Raw genomic sequence first — 25,458 nt, 5'->3', positions numbered from 1 at the left:
AAAGATGTATACTATAGAAGGGAAAAAAGAAGAGACGGGATGAATAAAAAACAAATATCAAGATGACACACTTAACAATAAACACACTAAATGTAAGTGTTCTGAAAACTCCAGGGGTGCATGGGTGGCTCAGTCGGTTAAGCATCTGCCTTTCAGCTTAGGTCATGATACCAGTGTTCTAGAACTGAGTCCTGTGTTGGACTCCCTGCTCAGCGGAGAGACTGTTTCTCCCTCTCCCTCTGCTGCTCCTCGCCCTGCTTTGCTCTCTCACTCTCGCTCTCTCTCAAATAAATAAATAAGTAAATAAATAAATAAATAAAACCTTTAAAAAAATGTTCTGAAAACTCCAATTAAAGTCCTATTTTGTTAGATGGGATAAAAAGTAAGATAAAACTATATATGATGCCTATAAAACAATTATAAAGACATAAAGAAGTTAAAAGTAGAAGGATGGAAAAACATGACTATATTAAGACTAGTCAAAAGATGTGAAACTTTTACACCAAAGAATAAAAAATGAGTAAGAGAAATTAAAGATCCAAATAAATGGCAGGATGAGGTGGATTAATGGGCCATAATATTCAATGTTATTAAGTTTTCAATTTTCTGGTGCACCTCAGTTAGCTCAGTTGGTTAAGCATCAGACTCCATTTCTGCTCAGGTCATGATCTCAGGGTCCTGGGATCAGGCCAAGTCAGGCTCCTTGCTCAGTGTGGAGTCTGCTTGTCGCGCTCCCTCTTCTCCTCCCCTGCTCACACCCTCTAAAATAAATAAATATTTTAAAAAGCTATTTTATCTATCTATCTATCTATCTATCTATCTATCTATCTATCTATCTAGGAGAGAAAGAAAGGGCATGTAAGTGAGCTGGGGGAGAGAAAGAAGGAAGACAGAATCTTTAAGCAGACTCCCAGCTGAGTGCAGAGCCTGATGTGGGGCTTGATCCCATGACCCATGAGACCATGACCTGAGCCAAAATCAAAATTCATATACTTAACCAACTGAGCCATCTGGGTACCCCTAAACCTTAAAAAAAAAATTGATCTTTTAAAAAAAAATTTCAATTTTTCCCTCTTGATCTATAGATTCAATGCAATCCCAATCAAAATCACAGCAACTTTAAAAAAATTTTTTTTTGTAGAAATGATTACAGAATTCATATAGATGCAAAGGACACAAAACAGCCAAATTAGAAAATGAGCAGAGTTGGAGGACCAATAGTATCTGATTTCAAGACATTATAAAGTTTCAGTAATCAAGAGAGTGTAGTATTGGCATAAAGATAAACAAATTAGATAACTGGAAAGACAGAGTCCAGAAACAGACTCATACATGTATGACTGATTTTCAACAAGGTCTTTTCAACAAATGATGTGAGAATAATTTGATTTCAATACGCAAATAAATGAATTTCAATCAATACCTTGCACACAATACACAAATTAAAAATGGATTACAGTCTTGAAACTATAAAACATCAAGACAAAAACCCTGTGACTTTGGGTCAGGCAAAGAATTTTAGATACAACACTAAACATGAAATCCATAGAAGAACAAACTGATAAAGTGGATTTGATAAAAACTGCTCTTCAAACACTGCTAAAAGATGGAAGAGCAAGCTACAGAGTGGGAGAAAATACTTGCAAATCATATATCTGATAAGGGACTTGTATCTAGAATATCTAAATAATACTCAAAACTCAATAATAGGAGAACAATGTGAGAAAATGGGCAAAAATTTTGAAGACACTTCCCCCAGTAAGAAGAGCAGAGGGCAAAGAAGTACACGAAAAGATGCTCAATAGCATTAGTCATTGGGAATTGCAAATTAAAACCATAATGAGAGACCACCGTATACCCATTAGACTGGCTAAAATTAAAAACACTGGCTGTATCAAGTCTTCGCAAGGTGGTAGAAGAACTAGAATTTTCATGCACTGCTGGTGGAAATGCAAAATGGCACAGACATTCAGAAAACAGTTTGGCAGTTTTCCAAATGTTAGGTAGACACCTAACCATATGCATATGATCCACCTACTCCACTCCCAGGTATTTACCCAAAAGAAACAAAAAGCATCTGTTCATAAAAGGACTGTACATGGATATTTAGATCAGCTCTACTTGTAACAGGCAAAAACTGCACACTACCCAAATGCCCATCAACAGGTGAATGAATGAACAACAGTGGTATATCCATAAATGGAATGTGCCTCAACAATGAAAAGGAAATAACTATGGATGAAACTTGAAATAATTATGCAGAGTGAAAGAAGTCAGATAAAAAATGAGTGTGTATATGTATATTGCATGATTCCATTTATGTAGAATGTAAAACATGGCCAATCTGTGGTGACAGAATGTAAATCAGTGGTTGCTTGAGGACTATGATGGGATAGGAAAGGTTGGGAGAGATTCCAAAGGGGCAAAAGGAAATTTTTGGGGTGAAGTATATGTCATTATCTTCATTTTGGTGATGATTTCATAGGTATACAATATGTGCCAAAAGTTATCATACTGTACACTTTAAATATGTGCAGCTTACTGTATGTCAATTATACTTTAATAAAGCTACTATAAAAGGAATATTTCTTTTTTGAATATTTTTTAGCATTCTCATTTTGGCACTTCATGTATTTAATTTCAGATATATTCTCAATAACATATATAACTCAGTGGTTATAACTTCAGTTTATTTGTTTCACCTGCGTATTATTCTTAAAACTCCAAGCTAGTTTATTTTTTATTTCTTAAAGATATTTATTTATTTATATTTATTTATGAGTGCATGAGCGGGGGGTGGGGATACAGAGGGAGAAGGAGAGAGAATCTGAAGCAGACTCTATATTGAGCACGTGGGGCTTGATCTCACCACCCTGAGATCATGACCTGAGCCGAAATCAAGAGTTGGATGCTTAACTGACTGAGCCACCCAGGCGGCCCTCAAAACTCCAAGCTAGTTTAAACAAACTACTTAAAGACTATAGATACTGAGAGAATTTCCTTCTCTATTTTTTTCACCATGTATCATGAATAGTCAGTTATTATAGAAGCATTCTAATACTATCATCTTTCAGCTAGTTTATATAATCATTTTCAATTTAAGCAACACAATTTTTGTTAGGTAGAAAACAGTTAAATCCATAGAATATTTCAAATTATTAATACTTTATTTTCAATTTTAAGGGAAAGGTTATATACTATTATAGCCACAAAAATTTTAATATAAGGTTACTGATTCTTTCTCCCAATGTCTTATGAAAAATTTTCAAACATACACAAAAGTACAGAACTGAATAATAAACCCGTATGTAACCTTCAGCCAGTTTCAAACATGATCAATATTTTGAAATTCTTCTTTTATCTACGAGCCCTTCCCCCAGTTTTTATGGGCTACTTAAAAGCAAGTTCGAGGCATTGTACCAGTTCATATCACATATATTTCAGTATTTATTTATTCTTAAAAGATTTTATTTATTTATTTGATACAGAAAGTAAGAGCGTGCGTGAGCGGGGGGGGGGGGGCAGAGAAGCAGGCTCCCTGCTGAGCAGGGAGCCCAATGCAGGGCTCCTTCCGGGACTGAAGGATCATGACCTGAGCTGAAGGCAGACCCTTAACCAACTGAGCCACCCAGGTGCCCCTATATTTTAGTTTTTAAATCTTTTTCTCAATGTAAGCCAACAGCTTATTTTAAAATTGTTTCATAAAAAGCTAAAAAGTTACTTATACTTCATTATAAGAAGTATATAATTTAATTTCTTACATTTCACCCGTACAATTTGTATGCGGCTGTGTGCCATTTAGAAACTCCTATTTCAAAGGAAAAGAAATTCCTATTTCAGTTAACTGGTGTTTTCAGGAAGGTGGTTTTATTTATTTATTTTTTAAAGTAATATGACACACATACACACACATATCCAACATAAGTATGCATGTAGTTTAGTTTTTTTAGAAATATTTTGATAGGTCATTCTGAAGTTAAAAGNGAAATATTTTGATAGGTCATTCTGAAGTTAAAAGAAACACGAGGGATCTATAAAATATCAGCAATCTGATGTTTCTTTAACTTCACATTTGTTTCTTTAATCATTTATTTATTTAGCCTTCCATGGTGTGCTGGAGCTGGCTTCCCGCAGTTTGTGGTGGCAAACTGGTAAATTTTTAGGAATTTTGTGAGCCGGATGTTAAACACAACCATTATTAAAAATCATTTAAATGTACAATAAAATCAATTTTATTTAAAAAAGAGAACATTCAAACTCACTGATTTTTAATTATTTTACTATTAGCTATGCTCTTGAGTTTATCCATGTCTATTGTATCTGTGCGGTGGAAACGTTATGTAAGGTGTGTTACTGAGCATGTTTACTCTGTGTTCAGTAATATCATGTTGGCCTTTCAGAGTTAGTCATGGGGGGGATATTTATCCCACAGACACAAGCAAATCCTACCAATCAGAGCTGTCTCTCACGCTCCTGCCTGGAGGGTTGGTGGTGAACACCCACCAGCACCACACTGCTTCCACCCTGAGCGTAACTACATGTCGGGCACCGGAGTGATATGAAATATTTCTGGTCTTTTGGAATTTAAGCATAAAAATCCTCCTCATGTCACATTATTAAAAGTACTTTAATAGAGGGCACTATAAAGGTAAATAGGAAGAGGTTCTTCAGAAAACAAAGAATACATGATATCTATTAATAATTTTTAATACATGTCTTTAAAAATCCCTTTATTATAAGATCCAAGTTTTAAAATATTAACATAAAAAAAGTTGTTATGCAAGGTGCCTGGGTGGCTCAGTTGGCTGAGCGTCTGCCTTTGGCTCAGGTCATGATCCTGCACGGCCAGGATGGAGTCCCACATTGGGATCCCTGCTTGGCAGGGAATCTGCTTCTCCCTCTGACACTCCCCCCTCTCGCGCTCTCTCTCTCTCTCAAATAAATAAATAAAATCTTAAAAAAAAAAAAGCTGTTTTGCTGAAACTCAGGAAATAAAAGGAATCCTAATGAGTTGGCATCTTTGGTTTTAATCATTTTATTACTTGAATTTCAGAAGTACAGAAAAATGTAATTAGGGGCGCCTGGGTGGCACAGCGGTTAAGCGCCTGCCTTCGGCTCAGGGCGGGATCCCGGCGTTATGGGATCGAGCCCCACATCAGGCTCCTCTGCTATGAGCCTGCTTCTTCCTCTCCCACTCCCCCTGCTTGTGTTCCCTCTTTCACTGGCTGTCTCTATCTCTGTCTAATAAATAAATAAAATCTAAAACAAAACAAAAAAAAAGTAATTAAATGTTAATAAAAGAATTAAAAACACCATGTAAAATATATATGTTTTTTAAATGATGTAATATAAGGCTGAAGAAAATAAGAAATATGAACCTGATTTTTGTTTTTTTATTTTTATTTTTTTTTAAAGATTTTTATTTCTTTGACAGAGAAAGAGAGACAGCCAGCAAGAGAGGGAACACAGTCAGGGGGAGTGGGAGAGGAAGAAGCAGGGTCCCAGCGGAGGAGCCTGATGTGGGGCTTGATCCCAGGACTCTGGGATCACGCCCTGAGCCGAAGGCAGATGCTTAACGACTGAGCCACCCAGGCGCCCCTATGACTCTGATTTTTAAAAGATAACTTGGGAACTATCATGCACCAAATAATGTGAGAGCTTGAGAATACCAAGTTAAGTATGTTTAATAGAAAAGTAATCTTCCATCAAAATGTCAAAAAGCAAACCTATTTTAAAAATGAGGTTTTAAACAAATGGTTACCAGAGGGGAGGTGGGTAGGAGGATGGGTGAAATAGGTGATGGGCATTAAGAGTACACTTATCATGATGAGCAGTGAGTAATACACGAAATTATTGTATCACTATATTGTACACCTGAAACTAATATAACACTGTATGTTAACAATGCTGGAATTAAAAAAAAAATTTTTAAAAATGAGGTTTTATTTAAAAACTCAAAATGCCACCTGAAACTGCCAAACTTGTTTTGCCAGTTGATATTCTCAGAAATCAAAGCTTTGCCTGTCTAGTCTGCATTTATATTTAGTCTGGGCATTTAATCTCTTTTTTTTGATCTTAGTTTTGCCATACACTATGAGTTGTTTTATAAAGCTTTAACATTAAGTTAGTTTCGTAAGTTGTAAAATCATTTTGTACTAGCAAACAGCTTATTTTAAAACTGTTCAGAAAATATACAAAGGAGTGACAAAGAATAAAAATGAACACTGTGATTCTTTATATGTGTTTCTTTTGTTTAAGTTATTTACCTCTTGTGAAAGCTGTGTTACTTGCTCCTTTTGATGTTCCAGGTCTTTTAAAACCAATGAGTTTTGTTTTTCTAACTGAAGCACTCTTCTTGCCAAGTGGACACTAGGTGAGTGAAATAAGAAAATTAATGCTTAAAAAAGATGAATGCTTTCTATGCCTGAAAACTGACTTACCGTTTCCTAGTAATACTTAAATATTTACAGAAAAAATATGGAGTCAAATATTTTCAGGTGGTAACAGTGGAAGACCAATATCCCAACAGCTCAGAATTTTGAAAGTAACATTAAAATCTCCATAATAATATAACTGTGATATATTGATTACTGCAGTAATGGTTTCTAGCCCTTGCTATAAAAGTATGAGTTACATTATACTTGTTTGAAAAGACCACAAGATAGCAATTTACAGCTTTTCTCCATTTTTACAAAAATTTCCCATTTATAAACAAATCAGGCAATTAGTTGAAACAATAATAAGCCTGCACTTTGAAAAGCTTCAGTGTTTACCTCAGACAACAAAATGCATTTTGTAATACAAAAAACAACTGAACAGATTTTCTATTGAAAGCAGAGATGGAAAAGATGCATGAAAAGTGGGCAATGTCTATAGTAAAGGCATATTCCATACTAAAAGATCACCCTTTGACCATCACATGATGATCACAACTTGTACTGAGTGTAACCTTCAGTATTTAACATCACATTAAATGTGAAATGCCCCAATTCCACTTTTAAGACACACACAAAAAAAGGTTCAACTATAAAATCATTTCTCCTACCTACTAGGGAAAAAAACATGGTATAATTCTTTAAAGAACTGCTAATAATGTTGGGAAGACATGTTGTTCCAAAGACCTTCTCTGTGACTCCAAAAAACTAAAAATTTCCTATTTATATTTTCATGTTTGAAGGAGTTAATTACTGAATCGCAAAATCTGTGGAATCTGAGAAGACAAAATGTTACATAATGACATGCAGCAAAATATTTTCAGTTTAAATAAAATTGTTTTATTTATTTACGGAACAGGAACAATTCCATTATATTTTAAATATCTCCTAACATTGGATGAAGGAATGCAGACAAAACTCTGAAAATAATGATAAACATCATTCTACACAACCATTTCTACGAACTTGTTATCCCAAATGAAAAAGGGGAGTTCTAGTAAAAGTCCATATTGTGAATTGTGCGGCTTGTTTAGATATGCTCATATCTAAGTTTCTACTGGCGTAAGATTTTGCCTTAATAATCAGCTGCAGCTAGAGATGGAAAAGACATAGTCCTTATTTTTTGACAATCGTTTTTTTATAAAAAATAGCTTTAATGATATAGAATTTTATTGCTATGTAATTTATATACCACAAAGTCCACCCATTTAAAGTGTCCAAATAAGTGGTTTTTAGTACGTTTAGAATTATGCAACTAATACTCTAATTTTAGAATATTTTCATTACAAAAAAAAATCCTTCCCCATTAACATTGTTCCCCGTCTTACTGCCCAGCTGTAGGGAACCGCTTACCTACTTTCTTCTTCTATAGATTTTTTATGATATTTATAGTTATGGCTACCCCATTTTCTCTCTCTCAATCTAAAATATGCTAAGTTCTCTCAAATTTGACCCTAAAATAAGATCTCTACAAATAAGTCTTAACACTAATTTTGTTATGTTTATAGTTTTAATCTGTTGAATTTATATGTTTGCAAACATCAGTATTTCATATCATTAACTGCTTTTTATGAAGTTAATATAAAATCCTTTGAGTTATCTTCATTCATATTTTCATTTTTTATCTCATCCTTCATATATGTTAGGAGTAAGTCTCTTCATCTTTCTGTCTTTCACAGAACTCAGCACGAGGGTCTTTCGTACATGGTAATTTCTCAGGAATGTATGCTGAAGTTACAGACCGTCAGGTGTAATGCTCAGTATGAACAATGAACACAATCAAACGCTATTACACAGGAAACAGTTGCGGATGATACGAAATGGAAGAAAAAGGGGATGCAAGAAAATAATAAGATGCAAAGGTCACCCATTACCAACATTTTGAGGAAAATAATGACTTGAAGACAACACGTTTAAAAAACGTAAGTAGCTCATTTGGTTTGGGTGATTTTGTTTTGTTTGGAAACTGCATAATGCTCTTATGCAGATATGGTGTGATACCACTTATCAACGCAAAATAGCATATGACATAAAGTAGTGAATTCAAGAAATTCTTGGTATGCTGGTGCTTATGTCCTAATACCAGGGCTACCTCCTTCTACTAAGAATTGCCCTGATTTTAGTTGAGCATTCTAAGAGAGGAAAATCAACTCTAAATAGAAGGAAGTTATCTTATGATACCTTGAAGTGCTTTAATGTGTTTTACAGTGTTGTAATAGCATATAGAACCATTTTATTGAGAAAAACTTTCTAGGAACTGATGCTTACAGAAATGACTGTGACTTTTACTATGAATGTTGACCTCATTTATGATACATAATGCTTATAATGTAGAAGACATTGTCATATAATTGGTCTCCAAGTGAAGCACTGATCACATTTAAAACATTTACTTTTACTCCTGAAGTCATTATAAAGACAGCAGAACACATCTCTTCATAGACATTTCAGAAATGGTATTAAGATTCTCAGGTTGCCCTAAATGACCCATTTAGCCCATAGATTATAGATGTTACAGAAAGAAAAAAAAAAAAGGAAAAAAGGAAGAAGAAAAAGAATAAAAAATATTGAGAAATCTAGAACACACAGGAAAAACAGGACATATAGCTTTCATCATAATCATACTTGCAATTAAACAAAAATGATTGTAATATTAGCTTTTTTATCTTCATCATAAATATCAATGACTTTGGAAAAGCAGGTTGAATTAGAAGAAACATTAATTCATTCAGTAAGACATTCAAGAACATTCTCTTTTAACAAAATTTATAAAAAGCCTGTAATCTATATGGGCACTGGGAATACACAGTTTCTACCTGGAGGATCTAATAGTCTGCTGAGGAAGATGGGCAAATAAATTATCATAGTGTGCTAAATGCTAAGAAGGGGCACACTGAGGGCTGAAAACTAGNGAGTTACATTATACTTGTTTGAAAAGACCACAAGATAGCAATTTACAGCTTTTCTCCATTTTTACAAAAATTTCCCATTTATAAACAAATCAGGCAATTAGTTGAAACAATAATAAGCCTGCACTTTGAAAAGCTTCAGTGTTTACCTCAGACAACAAAATGCATTTTGTAATACAAAAAACAACTGAACAGATTTTCTATTGAAAGCAGAGATGGAAAAGATGCATGAAAAGTGGGCAATGTCTATAGTAAAGGCATATTCCATACTAAAAGATCACCCTTTGACCATCACATGATGATCACAACTTGTACTGAGTGTAACCTTCAGTATTTAACATCACATTAAATGTGAAATGCCCCAATTCCACTTTTAAGACACACACAAAGAAAGGTTCAACTATAAAATCATTTCTCCTACCTACTAGGGAAAAAAACATGGTATAATTCTTTAAAGAACTGCTAATAATGTTGGGAAGACATGTTGTTCCAAAGACCTTCTCTGTGACTCCAAAAAACTAAAAATTTCCTATATATTTTCATGTTTGAAGGAGTTAATTACTGAATCGCAAAATCTGTGGAATCTGAGAAGACAAAATGTTACATAATGACATGCAGCAAAATATTTTCAGTTTAAATAAAATTGTTTTATTTATTTACGGAACAGGAACAATTCCATTATATTTTAAATATCTCCTAACATTGGATGAAGGAATGCAGACAAAACTCTGAAAATAATGATAAACATCATTCTACACAACCATTTCTACGAACTTGTTATCCCAAATGAAAAAGGGGAGTTCTAGTAAAAGTCCATATTGTGAATTGTGCGGCTTGTTTAGATATGCTCATATCTAAGTTTCTACTGGCGTAAGATTTTGCCTTAATAATCAGCTGCAGCTAGAGATGGAAAAGACATAGTCCTTATTTTTTGACAATCGTTTTTTATAAAAAATAGCTTTAATGATATAGAATTTTATTGCTATGTAATTTATATACCACAAAGTCCACCCATTTAAAGTGTCCAAATAAGTGGTTTTTAGTACGTTTAGAATTATGCAACTAATACTCTAATTTTAGAATATTTTCATTACAAAAAAAAATCCTTCCCCATTAACATTGTTCCCCGTCTTACTGCCCAGCTGTAGGGAACCGCTTACCTACTTTCTTCTTCTATAGATTTTTTATGATATTTATAGTTATGGCTACCCCATTTTCTCTCTCTCAATCTAAAATATGCTAAGTTCTCTCAAATTTGACCCTAAAATAAGATCTCTACAAATAAGTCTTAACACTAATTTTGTTATGTTTATAGTTTTAATCTGTTGAATTTATTATATGTTTGCAAACATCAGTATTTCATATCATTAACTGCTTTTTATGAAGTTAATATAAAATCCTTTGAGTTATCTTCATTCATATTTTCATTTTTTATCTCATCCTTCATATATGTTAGGAGTAAGTCTCTTCATCTTTCTGTCTTTCACAGAACTCAGCACGAGGGTCTTTCGTACATGGTAATTTCTCAGGAATGTATGCTGAAGTTACAGACTGTCAGGTGTAATGCTCAGTATGAACAATGAACACAATCAAACGCTATTACACAGGAAACAGTTGCGGATGATACGAAATGGAAGAAAAAGGGGATGCAAGAAAATAATAAGATGCAAAGGTCACCCATTACCAACATTTTGAGGAAAATAATGACTTGAAGACAACACGTTTAAAAAACGTAAGTAGCTCATTTGGTTTGGGTGATTTTGTTTTGTTTGGAAACTGCATAATGCTCTTATGCAGATATGGTGTGATACCACTTATCAACGCAAAATAGCATATGACATAAAGTAGTGAATTCAAGAAATTCTTGGTATGCTGGTGCTTATGTCCTAATACCAGGGCTACCTCCTTCTACTAAGAATTGCCCTGATTTTAGTTGAGCATTCTAAGACAGGAAAATCAACTCTAAATAGAAGGAAGTTATCTTATGATACCTTGAAGTGCTTTAATGTGTTTTACAGTGTTGTAATAGCATATAGAACCATTTTATTGAGAAAAACTTTCTAGGAACTGATGCTTACAGAAATGACTGTGACTTTTACTATGAATGTTGACCTCATTTATGATACATAATGCTTATAATGTAGAAGACATTGTCATATAATTGGTCTCCAAGTGAAGCACTGATCACATTTAAAACATTTACTTTTACTCCTGAAGTCATTATAAAGACAGCAGAACACATCTCTTCATAGACATTTCAGAAATGGTATTAAGATTCTCAGGTTGCCCTAAATGACCCATTTAGCCCATAGATTATAGATGTTACAGAAAGAAAAAAAAAAAGGAAAAAAGGAAGAAGAAAAAGAATAAAAAATATTGAGAAATCTAGAACACACAGGAAAAACAGGACATATAGCTTTCATCATAATCATACTTGCAATTAAACAAAAATGATTGTAATATTAGCTTTTTTATCTTCATCATAAATATCAATGACTTTGGAAAAGCAGGTTGAATTAGAAGAAACATTAATTCATTCAGTAAGACATTCAAGAACATTCTCTTTTAACAAAATTTATAAAAAGCCTGTAATCTATATGGGCACTGGGAATACACAGTTTCTACCTGGAGGATCTAATAGTCTGCTGAGGAAGATGGGCAAATAAATTATCATAGTGTGCTAAATGCTAAGAAGGGGCACACTGAGGGCTGAAAACTAGTACTGACTCATCTGGTGAGGAAGCAGAGAAATAGCATTCCGGGCAGAGGGAAAAGCATAATAGGTAAAGGATGATGTGTGGGGGTGTGGTATGGATTGATAAAACACATGGCACGTGGTGAGAGCTGAAGCTAGAGAGAAAAAGGCAGGGATATATGATGAAAAGTCTTAAATGTTAAGCTGAGTTTGGATTCTATTCGTAAATTGGTTAGGCATGACATGATCAGATTTGTACTTGAGAGAGTTCTCTGTCAACACTGTGGAGAAGGAAGAAGACTTGAGCCAATTATAAAGTTAAGATCACAGTCTAGACTGATGGTCTCCATAAGCAAATATGTGCAAAATAATCCACTGAAGTGTGGGAAATTTTACTTAATTTATTTTAACATTAAGTGTCTTTAAAGTTTTATTATTATTTTTTTAAAGATTTTATTTATTTATTTGACAGAGACGGGGGGGGGTGGAGAAAGAGAGTAAGCACAAGCAGGCTCTCCACCGAGCAGGGAGCCCAATGTGGGGCTTGATCCCAGGACCCTGGGATTATGTCCTGAGCCGAAGGCAGATACTTAACTGACTGAGCCACCCAGGAGACCCAAGTGTCTTTAAAATTTTAATTTTCTATGTAGGTTTTATATTTTAATCTATATAATATGTTATTCATATGATAGTACATGTATGTAATTGATAAATAAATACATGTACGTGTACTGGTAGGTGAATGCTCAATTTTTTTCCCCAATCGGGAGTCATATCAAAAGTCTGGAGACCAATGGTCTGGGCCACTTTTGTCCAATAGAAACATAATGCAAGCCACATATGTAATTTAAAAATTTTTAGAAGCCACATTAAAAATATTATAAAACCCTTACCTCACATGATATCAAAAATTAACTCAAAATGGATCAGACTTAAATGTAAAAACTAGGATATTAACTCTTAGAAGAAAACACAGGAGTAAATCTTCCTGACCTTGGATTTGGCAAAGCATTCTCAGATATGGCACCAAAAGCACAAGCAACTAATGAAAAATTAGATAAACTGCACTGTATCAAAATTAAACTATTTTGTGCTTCAAAAGACACCCTCAAGAAAGTAAAAAAAAACCCACATGAAACAGAAGAGAACATTCCAAAATATGTATCTGATAAGGGAATTGTATCTAGAAAACATAAAGAACTCTTTTTTTTTTTTTAAAAGATTTTATTAATTTATTTATTTGAGAGAGAACGAGAGAGCACAAGCAGGGGTAGGGGAGAGGAAGAGGGAGTGGGAGAAGCAGGCTCCTCGCTGGGCAGGAAGCCTGATGAGGGACCACCCTAGTACCCTGGGATCATAACCTGAGCCGAAGGCAAATGCTTAATTGACTGAGCCACCCAGGTGCCCCTAAAGAACTCTTATAACTCAATAATAAAAAGACAATCCAATTACATCATTCACAACAGTGCCTTATGCTGCAGAAAGTTCTAAATAATTACATAAATATATCTTTGCACTCCTTGTACTGCCATGTTCTCAGAAAGCATAATGATAGGGTCAACACATGTGTATTACAGACTTTTAGACATTCCTCTTGAAAGGTTCGTACAAGTTTAAATTCTCATGAACTAGAATGAAAAAGTTCTCCAAGAACTAGGATTTTTAGTTATTTTGTTCTCGAATGTAGTCAAAGTACATTGAATAATAGCTGGTACAAAGGAGGTGTTCAGTAATAAAGTGTTGAATGAACTTTATATAAGGCCTCCTGTTTCTTCACACCCTAGCTCACAATGGGCATAATCAATCTTCAAAAGTTTTGCTAATAACCTTATATAAACAATAGAATCTTTAAATTTCTTCATTTATGAGGTTAAACATCTTTTCATATGTCTGTCAGACATTTGTATTTCTTAATGAAGTGATGTTTACGTCCTTTTCTCACCCACTTCAAATCTTACCTACATGGTTAATTCTACTCTGTCTAAACTATTTAAAAATATCAAGGCCTTCTGTAATCTCAACTGAACCAACCTTATTTTCCATTAATGTCTACTCTACTTAATGTCTCATAAACATGTTTTGTATTTTCCTTCCACTATACCTCTGTTGGTCCCCCCAGTCTGAGGAAGGCAGGTTATTTCCTTGCTTGACAGATTCAACTTTTTTTTTTTTCTTTTTTTTGAAGTAGGCTCCATGTCCAGCATGGTGCCCAACGTGGGGTTCAAACTCAGGACTCTGAGATCAAGACCTGAGCTGAGATCAAGAGTCAGACGCCTAACTGAGACACCCAGGTGACCCACACTCAACTTTTTTTTTTAAAGTCTCCCTTCAAGTTTCACTTCCTCTTATTTCTGACCATGCTAGTCTTCACTGATCTCTACTGCGCTGATCGACATAGCCTAGCATACATTACGGCACTAAATTATATACTTTTCGATGTTTCTTGATATTCGTTCATGTGTGCTAATCTTTTCTTTCCCAACAGATGCAACTTACGTGAGTGAAGACACGGTCTTACCCCCTGTGGTGTGTGCTAAACAGAGTAGACACTTAATAAATCGTTCTTGATTTTGTTGTAAGTGAATTTTGTTCACATGAACATACTGGTAGAAGCCATATTCTTAGGTTGCAGAGTTTCAATATTAAAGCAGGACTAATGCTCAGCATCTAAGCACTGAACTTATAATAGAAATGTGCATAAACTTAGTAAAAGAAAACAAATACTACAGATACTAATTCATCTCTTCTATACTTCAACCTCCTGTATCTTCAAATGTGGCATATTGTTGTGGTGCATGATTTGGTGTAATAAGTGGATTCTGTGTAGAAATCTGGAGTGTTAAAAGTGGGAAGAAATCCACTTTAACTGAAATTCAAAGAAAAACAAATGAAGAATTTCTCATCTATATAGCTGAGTTTATGTCTCTTTAAGCACAATGCACATAGAATGAAAACAAGTACGTCCAAGTTCTTTATAAAGAGTAACTATGGATACAGTCAGGAAAAATGACTCCTGCTAAAGGTTATTATTTTTTTCGTACAGAATGTACTAAATTCAAGAAAGCATTGCTTTTACAGGCTGTTGTGACACTAACCTAGGTACAACTTAACCATACTTCTTTGTAATTATATTCATTGCCATGTGACTTTTACCTGCACCAAGATTAAGTTCAACATCAACTAGAAACTACTACTACAGGAGTACAGTTTTGTATCTAAATATTAAACGAAAACTTCACCTGTTACCTGGTAAAATTTTCCCAACAGGGTTATCTCTTAGCTCCCTCATCACTTTTTGACTCCAAATAAAAGTTACTCTCTTAGATCTGTCAATGGCAGTAGCACTGCTGCTTATTACATATAATTTCATAATAGCACAGCCCTGCTAGTGTGGACATGGGAGATCTTCATCTACATCTGAGATGTCAAAGCACCATAGAGGACTGATGTTCTATCCCAATTCCTTCAATCTTGGTATGATTTTCTTAGTATTATCAAAACTCCAAATAAGTAAGTGTATTTATTTAGTGACTTGCTAATTAGTTACTTGTCTGAAATAACATTTGGCTTTTTGATCTTTTTCAATTTTAGCAGGTCAGAGGTCTGTCTCTATTAGTAGGGCATAAAAAATAAATTGTTCAAAAAAAGGGCACTAGTGCCAGAATGATTCTAGCTTCAGAACTCTTCAGGTTGGTGCCTGTACTTATTGCTCTGTTGGTAATTCTCGAGAACCAAATAGTGGTCTCATGCTGATTACCTACAGTCATATGAAACTTTCCCTAGTTTATTCTATAGATTTAAACTTTCGAGTTGACCATGAATAGAACATCAGTAACTTTTTAAAGGACTATTCCTAAAACTAACCCAAATGAAATCAGTACAACTTTCCCCAAGGACACACTCATCCACATGAGAATAAAGAGAGAAAACCAAATTTCCATTATGCACCAAAGTTTGCCAGAGGGAAAAAAAAAGTTTCCTTTGCTTTAATTTTTTCCTTTATTATAAAGCTGAGTCTACTATGAGAGTTTCAACTTAAAGCTCTTTATAAAACTAGATGGAAACTAAAACAAAAGGTCTATAGTATGCAGTAAATCTTGCAATTTGAAAGGTTTAAGAACCTTCAGAAAAGGCTATCCATTCAGATCTACCAAAGAAAACAGAGAAGCACACACTGAGACCAAGTTCCTGCCTGGGTGTTACCCATTTAAGTTGCAGGTTAAAGAGCATAACCAAACATGTAACCAGAAAATCTTGTTTGCTATTTTCAAAACAATCATGACCGAAACAAAAACATTACTTCAGATTTTCAAGTTTAGTCAAGTCAAGAAGAGCCCATTTCATTTTAATTTACTTTCACTGTACAAGCCCTTTTAACCAACCGGAACTTTGTCCCAGAAAGAGTTTGATGTGATATTTCGTTATTGTTGATTATCTTCACTGAAACTTCAAAATATGAGTAAGCTGATTTGAGAATTATGTGTTGAAGAGACATTTTTGGGAGTTATTTTTCAAACTACAAAAATTAATTTTGCTACTTTTTTTTTAACAGGAAATTGGCAGTACCGTCTTAAATTGGCAATATGTATTAAAACTAACATCAAAAAAAGTGAATCTCAGGGCGCCTGGGTGGCACAGCGGTTGAGCGTCTGCCTTCGGCTCAGGGCGTGATCCCGGCGTTGTGGATCGAGCCCCACATCGGGCTCCTCCGCTGTGAGCCTGCTTCTTCCTCTCCCACTCTCCCTGCTTGTGTTCCCTCTCTCACTGGTTGTCTCTATCTCTGTCAAATAAAATAAATAAAATCTTAAAAAAAAAAAAAGTGAATCTCAAAACTGGTTTCATGTCCAGGGGAGTGTCTCGACTAATTAAGAAGTCTCATTAAAATTCTCAAACAAAGCTGTTTTAAGTGAAAACTTAAATTGTGCCTAAAGTTTTTGGAGTACTAGCCTTTCCTCTAAAATAACTGTGCAATTTACTCTAAGAAACACTAATCAGTCTAACTAACCTTTCCTGAATAACCCACTATATGCCAGGCACTGTGTGATGAACTCTGCATCCATTTTCTCACTTAAATTTCATAATATACCTTCAGTAGCAACAGGCAACCGGTGAAAATTGTCAGTGACTACTGAATTTCTTAACAACATGAAACTCAAAAACCAAAGGCCTAAAAATTAAAGTTTTGGATAACCATTAAAAATTATCTTTCTGAAGACTATTCAGTGAAACAAGAAAATGTTCAAGATAGAATTATAAGATAAAAAATTAAACTTTCACATTACATACAAAATACCCTAAATATGCAAGAAAATATATGTGTCTATATAAAGTTTGAATGGTTATCTTTGGATGGTAGGATTACCAGCAGTTTTCTAAAATAAATGTATTATTTTTATAATCAGAAATTTGCTCCAATTAAGCGTTACTCTAACGTACCTAAATCTGGTTGTTGAATGTATGAGATTTTACATCAAACACAGTATGAACGGAATGTATTGTGTAGCAGTTGAAAATAAGTTCCTTTGAAATTTTAATATATTTTGGTATAGATTAATGTATAATGAAAACTTTATTATGCAAACATTTCATTTGCGGTTCTGATTGAGTTATTTTATAATATACCTTCAGTTTCCATTGCTTTAATTTTAAATGTGAAGAATTAAATACAGATTCTCTTAAAAGCTACATTGCTTTCATTTTAAATAAGTTAAACTTAAACAGAGCATGAAGCCATTGACTTCTTTACAAATATCTACTAAAAAATGAAATATAGTTTGCAAACTTTGGAAATGTGTCAGACCTTAAAAGAGGGAACCNATGAAAACTTTATTATGCAAACATTTCATTTGCGGTTCTGATTGAGTTATTTTATAATATACCTTCAGTTTCCATTGCTTTAATTTTAAATGTGAAGAATTAAATATAGATTCTCTTAAAAGCTACATTGCTTTCATCTTAAATAAGTTAAACTTAAACAGAGCATGAAGCCATTGACTTCTTTACAAATATCTACTAAAAAATGAAATATAGAGTTTGCAAACTTTGGAAATGTGTCAGACCTTAAAAGAGGGAACCTCTTTGCCACTGGTCAATTTTGTGCAAACAGTAGGCACTCAATAGAAGATGTTGAATGAATGGGTGAAGGAATGCATAAATGTCCTCTTTGGGTATATAGACTTACTTTCCCTTCACTTAGTTTAGATGACCTGAGAAGCACTTCCTCAAAATAACCCTCTGGTTCACCATGAGACGAATGCCTGGCACCAGCTGGTAGGAGATATTAATAGTATGCCCATTAGGCACTTGTTCAAGGCACATAGATAGCTCAGTGATAAAATCTTTAGAAATATTTGGATAGTTAAGATTATTCAGAATATGAATCAGTTGTGGTTCCTTAAGTCTTCACTCTAATTATTAAGAAATCAACATCTGTTTTTGGAAATTCTTTTAAAAAAGTAAGGTAACAGCAATAATTGCTTTCAATTTTAGAGGAACTCAGCATTTAGGGCTAAAGAAAAAAGCTTACAACAGCAAAATTCTTTTTTTTCCCCCCTTGTGACAAAGATTCTTTTGAAGGATTCATATGCTAAAAAAAGAAGAGAATCGACCTTTTCCTTCAAATTTCAATTTTCAGTATTTACCAATGACTTACCACTGACAAAGAAGTCTCTTACCCATAAAAGTATATTTCTATTCCTCCATAGGCAATTTAATGCTCCAAAAAAGTGATATGCTGATAATTACAAAATAGCCGAGGTCACCCTTAGTGACCTGTGGAGGGAGTGGGCAAAGAATGGGAATGGGACGGGGCTATACATGATGTTTCAAATAATACAGACTTCAGAAATACGTGCATCTTCATCATACAGAATTAACCATTCCAGCTACAAAATGACANCCCCCCTTGTGACAAAGATTCTTTTGAAGGATTCATATACTAAAAAAAGAAGAGAATCGACCTTTTCCTTCAAATTTCAATTTTCAGTATTTACCAATCACTTACCACTGACAAAGAAGTCTCTTACCCATAAAAGTATATTTCTATTCCTCCATAGGCAATTTAATGCTCCAAAAAAGTGATATGCTGATAATTACAAAATAGCCGAGGTCACACTTAGTGACCTGTGGAGGGAGTGGGCAAAGAATGGGAATGGGACGGTGCTATACATGATGTTTCAAATAATACAGACTTCAGAAATACGTGCATCTTCATCAGACAGAATTAACCATTCCAGCTACAAAATGACACTTGACAGTCACCTATCCTTGATCTAAAAATTTTCCAGATATTTTCTTTAACCAATAAGGGACACAAATTCAAAGTATCCATTTGTTTTGTTATAAAATGGCCTATGTCTTACATCATGGCCTTAAAGACATTTTTTTTTTTTAAAGATTTTATTTATTTATTTGACAGAGACAGAGACAGTCAGCGAGAGAGGGAACACAAGCAGGGAGAGTGGGAGAGGAAGAAGCAGGCTCCCAGCCGAGGAGCCCGATGTGGGACTTGATCCCTCCCGCAACGCCGGGATCACGCCCTGAGCCGAAGGCAGACGCTTAACGACTGCGCTACCCAGGTGCCCCANAGAGGGAACACAAGCAGGGAGAGTGGGAGAGGAAGAAGCAGGCTCCCAGCCGAGGAGCCCGATGTGGGACTCAATCCCGCAACGCCGGGATCACGCCCTGAGCCGAAGGCAGACGCTTAATGACTGCGCTACCCAGGTGCCCCGGCCTTAAAGACATTTTATTCTCTGAGCCATCACTACAAAAGTACTAGAATTCGGATGAAATGTTTTTCTTACTTAGTGTGTAATGTCTCTAAATGTTTAAATCAACTCATAAAAATAAAAGATAAGCAACTTTGAATCCTCAAATACTCTGATAAAGAGACAATTCTACTAGGTATCTTACATCACGCTACATTAAGAGAATAAACAAGAATAAGATACAGCTGCTGAGCTTGAGGAACTTTCCATATGGCTGGGGAAATGACATGGGAAACAAGAGCTAATGAGATAAGAGAGATGCTCTATTGTGTGGTATGGAGAAAATAGATGTTCAAAGGCATAAAGATGTACTGCCCTCATTTTGGGTAGAGAAGCAAATGAGGCTGGAGGGGTGGGGCCATGGGGAGGGGTCTGGAAGTCAGGCAGAAATATTTAGATTTGATAGAGTAGCAAATGGGGCAGTGAGATGTTTCTGCACAGAAGGATGAATTAAAGTTAGAGAAAGGAGTTAGGTAAAAAAATCAGCTAGGTCAACTAGAAAACTGATTTATATAGATACAATTTTTCTCTTAGTGTACTTTTAAGTAATATCTCACAAAATCATGAGTGGATCTCCCCCAAATTTTCTGGGCTACACAGTCTTTTATACTTTCAATCATAATACACATTCTATCAATCTCTTTCTCTCCATCTCCCTCTTTCTTTTGCTCAAATATATGCCAAGGAATGTACACAGCTGAATAAAAAATGAGAGAAAAAGGAAGCATGATTAATTAATTTTAACCTGAAAACTGTTGGTACAAATTCATTTGTAACTCACTTGAAATTAATGTGAAAATAAAATTAAAATGGTGTCATTACCACTGAATCTAATTCTAGGAAAATTCTAATGTACACTTCTATTTTACTGACCATTAAACTCACTTAAAAATACATGAAATGCATGATTATAACTTACTGTACTTTATTTTGTGAGCAATTTAATATTTATGCATACTAAGAATAAAGTAACTTTACTTTGCACATTATCAAAAAGCATAATGTAATTACATTTAGCTCGAGTAGATAAGTAAAACAAATATATATTGATTTTACCTTTGCTTTAGTCGTCTTTTGGCCGTTGTGGGAACATTAGCACCATAGCCATAGGAAAAAAGAACCCTTTCAGCCTCATCTTCATTTTCAACTGAAAAATATTAAAGTGTATGATGTAAAATCAGTTTTTTTTTTCCTTAAAAAGCACGGCAGACGTGAAAATAAAAGAGGTCATACTAATGAATCAGGGAGCATAAGAACATTAAAAAGGACTAATGCATAATCTCAAACAGTCCATTTGTAAGTAGAAGCATATTTCTTAAAGTACATGGTCACTTAAATTCGTTCCATTTATTTTTAAAAGGTGCAGGGCTTGCATCATATGACATGTTAAAGTTTCTTGTTATAAAGCATAATAATACAGATGTGTTATTCTGAATGATTCTAAGGCTTTTTATATGGAAAGTATGTTATGTAATTATAAATAAGTAATGATAACATCAATTTCACTACTTCTCTTCTTGATAAAAGAAATGACTATTTTTAATTACGAAAGATGTGCATTATTTTATCAGAACAACTTTATCCTAACTTGCAATAATGAAACTGTGCACTTAAGTAGGCTACTCCGTGAAAAAAATGTACAGTACTAAGAATGTATTGATGGCCTTTTTTTTTATTAGAAAAAAGTTCAGTGAGACCAGTTACTTCTAAATTCTGCCACTGTCACACCACTCTTTTCCAGAAGGAATTTTAACTGACAGGTTAGCATTTCATTGTTAAAAAGCTTAAAGGCAATGGCAATTTTACTTTAAGTTGGGATTAAAAAATAATTAAAGCCCATAAAAACTAAAGGTTTACTAGCTCAAATTAAAGCAGTCAATAACATATAACAATTTTATAACATTATTCAACAACAACCATTATTTTAACATTAAAAAGAGAAACCTTCTGGAAATGTTTCAGATTAAAACAAAGCCACACAGTTCACGTTAGTAAGTGAAGCTATTTGCAGGCCCATTACTGTAATATGCATACATTTGTTGACCAATCCTTTTATGGGTATAATAAGAATTTTAAATACATTTTTCCTGTTTTTCCTCAATTTTACCCCTATTTTTCATGGTGAACCAGGGTCAGTTTTCAGAGGTAGAATTATTAGTTGGCCGGTAAATGTGGAAGCAAAAGATGATATATGCCACTGCCAATACTGTTATCAGCTGTCATGGCTCCAAATCCAAGATGAAATCTCCAATTCAGCTGTATCAGAATGGCAGGAGGGCTTTATTAGAGGGCTTTATTTAGATACCTATCTGACTCTTGTCTCTAAATTCAGAAGGAAGAAGTTAAATGCAGTTAATGTCTCAAAAACCCGTCAGATATTAATGGATACCTTAAATTTAACTTTAATACCTAATGGATTAATAACTCATGGTATAACTATTCTAGTGGTGATTTAAGTACAGAAACAACGTACTATACACCACATGGTAAATGGTACCAAAGAGATTTGTGTCTGATGTGTCTTAGAAGTACAGAGCACCAAGCAACTCTATCTGAATGCTACCATTTTTCTTAAGCTAGAAGCATTAGGAGGAGAATGTGTGAGGAGACTAACATTCATAGAGAAGGCACAGGAGGGCCTGTGCATGTGTAAAGGCACAGAGCTGTGAAGTTTTAGTAACTGTGAGATAAGTGGCTGGGGTTAGCTTAGAGAACAATGGTAGTAGAAAGGTAGGCTCAGTTCCAACTATGACCGCAACTAAAGTCTTATTTGCTACGGTAAGGAATTTGGATTTTATTTCACGGTCAACAAGAAACTAATAGAAAGGTGACATGACCAAAAGATCTTTGTTGTTGATGCTGATATTATAGAAAAATAATTTCTAATAATGGGGAAAAGGATGGCCTATACGAGCACAGAGAACTCCTCACAAGTTATAATAATAATCCAGTTAAGACATGGTCCCTAAGAGCAAAGGGAGGATGAAGAAAAGAACTTAGATTCTAGACAAATGAATAGGTGTGGAGGTGATTAAGGCATTAGATAGAATGAGGGAGAAATCAAGGTTGACAAAAGCTGGATGGTAATTAGACTTTAACCTTACTAACATCAAGAATACAAGAAAACTAGTTAAGTTTCATAGAAGAAAAAATGTAAGAAATGCTACCCTTTTAATGACTGCAGGAACTCTTTACAGATCTATGCAATCATTAGCCTACAGACAGTAAATGAAATTGTGGAAAGGGATAAGATTATCCAGAGAGAAGCTGAGTAAGTAATAACTGAAGAGTTGTTGAGGAGGAAAACCCATGGTGAACAATTAGGTAGAATAAGCTAGAAGGAGAGACAACAAAATCGATGGAGAAGAAACAAAGGCAGGTGACTTTTGAGAAGAGAAGCATTTCATGAAATGCGACAAATGCCTTGCAGAGGTTACAAGTAGGATGAGATGGACAGCAGGTTCCAGAATCTGGTTTTCTTTTTATATTGGGATTTATTTAGCTTCTAGGCAATACTCTTTCTTTCTTTTAGTAGGCTCCATGAGCCCAAAGTGGGACTTGAACTCACAACCCTGAGATCAAGACCTGAGATGAGATAAAGAGTCCAACACTAAACCAACTGAGCCACCCAGGAACCCCACAATACATCTAACAAATGTATGAAATCTTTGAAAACTAAACTCCTCAAATATCCAAATAATATACTTATTTAATTATAAAGAGCAATTCAAGTATAAATAGGCTATGTCATTTGCCACAATTATACCCTAATAAATGAAGTCTAGCCATCTTCATCAGCTGAAATTTGCTATATTAGATGGTGATACTTTGAAACCTGTACACAATGTAGTATTAAAAAAGAATGTTTTGTACTACATCTTTAAAATTTTTGTTACTAAGTATTCTTTAAGGATAGGATTTCCATTGTGAAAGGATAGAGATGAACCTAGTTTCTTGATCTTCCAAGTATAAATATATTTTATTCTAAGATGATTTTATCATTAGCCATCAGGGAAATTCAAATCATCTTACGCCAGTTAGAATGGCAAAAATGGACAAGGCAGGAAACAACAAATGTTGGAGAGGATGTGGAGAAAGGGGATCCCTCTTACACTGTTGGTGGGAATGCAAGTTGGTACAGCCACTTTGGAAAACAGTGTGGAGGAGGTCCCTTGAAAAGTTAAAAATTGAGCTACCCTATGATCCAGCAATTGCACTACTGGGTATTTACCCCAAAGATACAGACATAGTGAAGAGAAGGGCCATATGCACCCCAATGTGCATAGCAGCATTGTCCACAATAGCTAAATTGTGGAAGGAGCCGAGATGCCCTTCAACAGATGACTGGATTAAGAAGATGTGGTCCACATATACAATGGAATATTACTCAGCCATCAGAAAGAACAATTACACAACATTTGCAGCAACATGGACGTCCGGGACTGGAGGAGATTATGCTAAATGAAATAAGTCAAGCAGAAAAAGACAATTATCATATGGTTTCACTCATTTATGGAACATAAGAAATAGGAAGATTGGTAGGAGAAGGAAGGGAAGAATGAAGGGGGTGGTAAACAGAAGAACCAGGAGAGACTGTGGACTCTGGGAAACAAGCTGAGGGCTTCAGAGGGGAGGGAGGTGGGGGATTGGGATAGGCCGGTGATGGGTATTAAGGAGGGCGCATATTGCATGGTGCATTGGGTGTTATATGCAAGTTATGAATCATGGAGCATTGCATCAAGAACTGGGGATGTACTGTATGGTGACTAATATAACAAAATAGATATTATTGAAAAAAAATAAGATGATGATGATTTAAGATGGATTAAACAATAGCAAAGCAAAAATTTATTTCTGTATTTTTTCTAAAGATTTTATTAAGAGGGATGCCTGGGTGGCTCAGTCAGTTAAGTGTCTGACTCTTGATTTTGGCTTGGGTCATGATCTCAGGGTAGTGAGACTGAGCCCTGCATCCAGCTCTGTGCTGGGCATAGAGTCTGCTTAGGATTCCCTCTCCCTCTGCCAGCACCCCCCTCCCACCCTGCCTGGGTGTGTGTGCTCTCTCTATCTTGCTCTCTCTCAAAAAAAGATTTTATTAAGAAAATATTTGCACATATGGAAAAGCTGAAAGATGTTTACAGTGTACACCCATATAGCTCAACATCTGGATTCTAAGTTAAACATTGCATTATACATAACTTATCACACACCTATCTATCACTATATCCATTTATGAATCTCTTACATTTCTGATGTATTTCCAAATAAGTTGTAGACATCTGTCCATTACCTCTCAACAGTTTAACATGTAAATTATCAACTATAGTTCAATATTTATTCTTTTTTTTAAAACAAATTAAATTTACATATGGTAAGAGGTACAGATCTTAAGTCTACCATTCATTGAATTCTGAGAAATATACACATATGTGTAACACAAACCCTATTAAGATACAGAATTCCAAACCGTGGAAAGTTCTCTCGTATCTCTTTTCCCGGGTAATTTTTGGTGATAACCATCCTTAGAGGCAACCACTGCTCTGCATTTTTTCACTATAGATTAGTTTCTCCTCTAGAATTTTATATAAATTTAGTCATATAAGGCTTCTTAGACTAAGCATGAAGTTTTTCAGATTCATCCACATTGTTGAAGA

The 25,458-nt window shown here is 34.7% G+C and overlaps 1 protein-coding gene across 6 annotated transcripts in view; it reads right to left on the bottom strand.

Moving 5' to 3' along the window:
* The window catches only part of PIBF1 (progesterone immunomodulatory binding factor 1), a 204,286-nt gene that overhangs the window by 55,708 nt on the left and 123,120 nt on the right, over positions 1–25,458 (bottom strand). For all 6 annotated transcript variants that reach the window (XM_034665285.1, XM_034665284.1, XM_034665286.1 and 3 more), the window contains exons 13-14: positions 20,861–20,951; positions 6,267–6,369 (exon numbers count right to left, since the gene is read on the bottom strand). In XM_034665285.1, coding sequence (XP_034521176.1) covers positions 6,267–6,369; positions 20,861–20,951 — 194 coding nt within the window. The remainder of the gene's footprint in view (positions 1–6,266; positions 6,370–20,860; positions 20,952–25,458) is intronic.

The sequence above is a fragment of the Ailuropoda melanoleuca genome, chromosome 7 (genome assembly GCF_002007445.2).
Source record: "Ailuropoda melanoleuca isolate Jingjing chromosome 7, ASM200744v2, whole genome shotgun sequence".
In the NCBI taxonomy this organism is placed as follows: domain Eukaryota; kingdom Metazoa; phylum Chordata; class Mammalia; order Carnivora; family Ursidae; genus Ailuropoda; species Ailuropoda melanoleuca.
The sequence above is the reverse complement of the archived record's forward strand: the minus strand, read 5'-3'. Positions and strand labels throughout refer to the sequence as shown.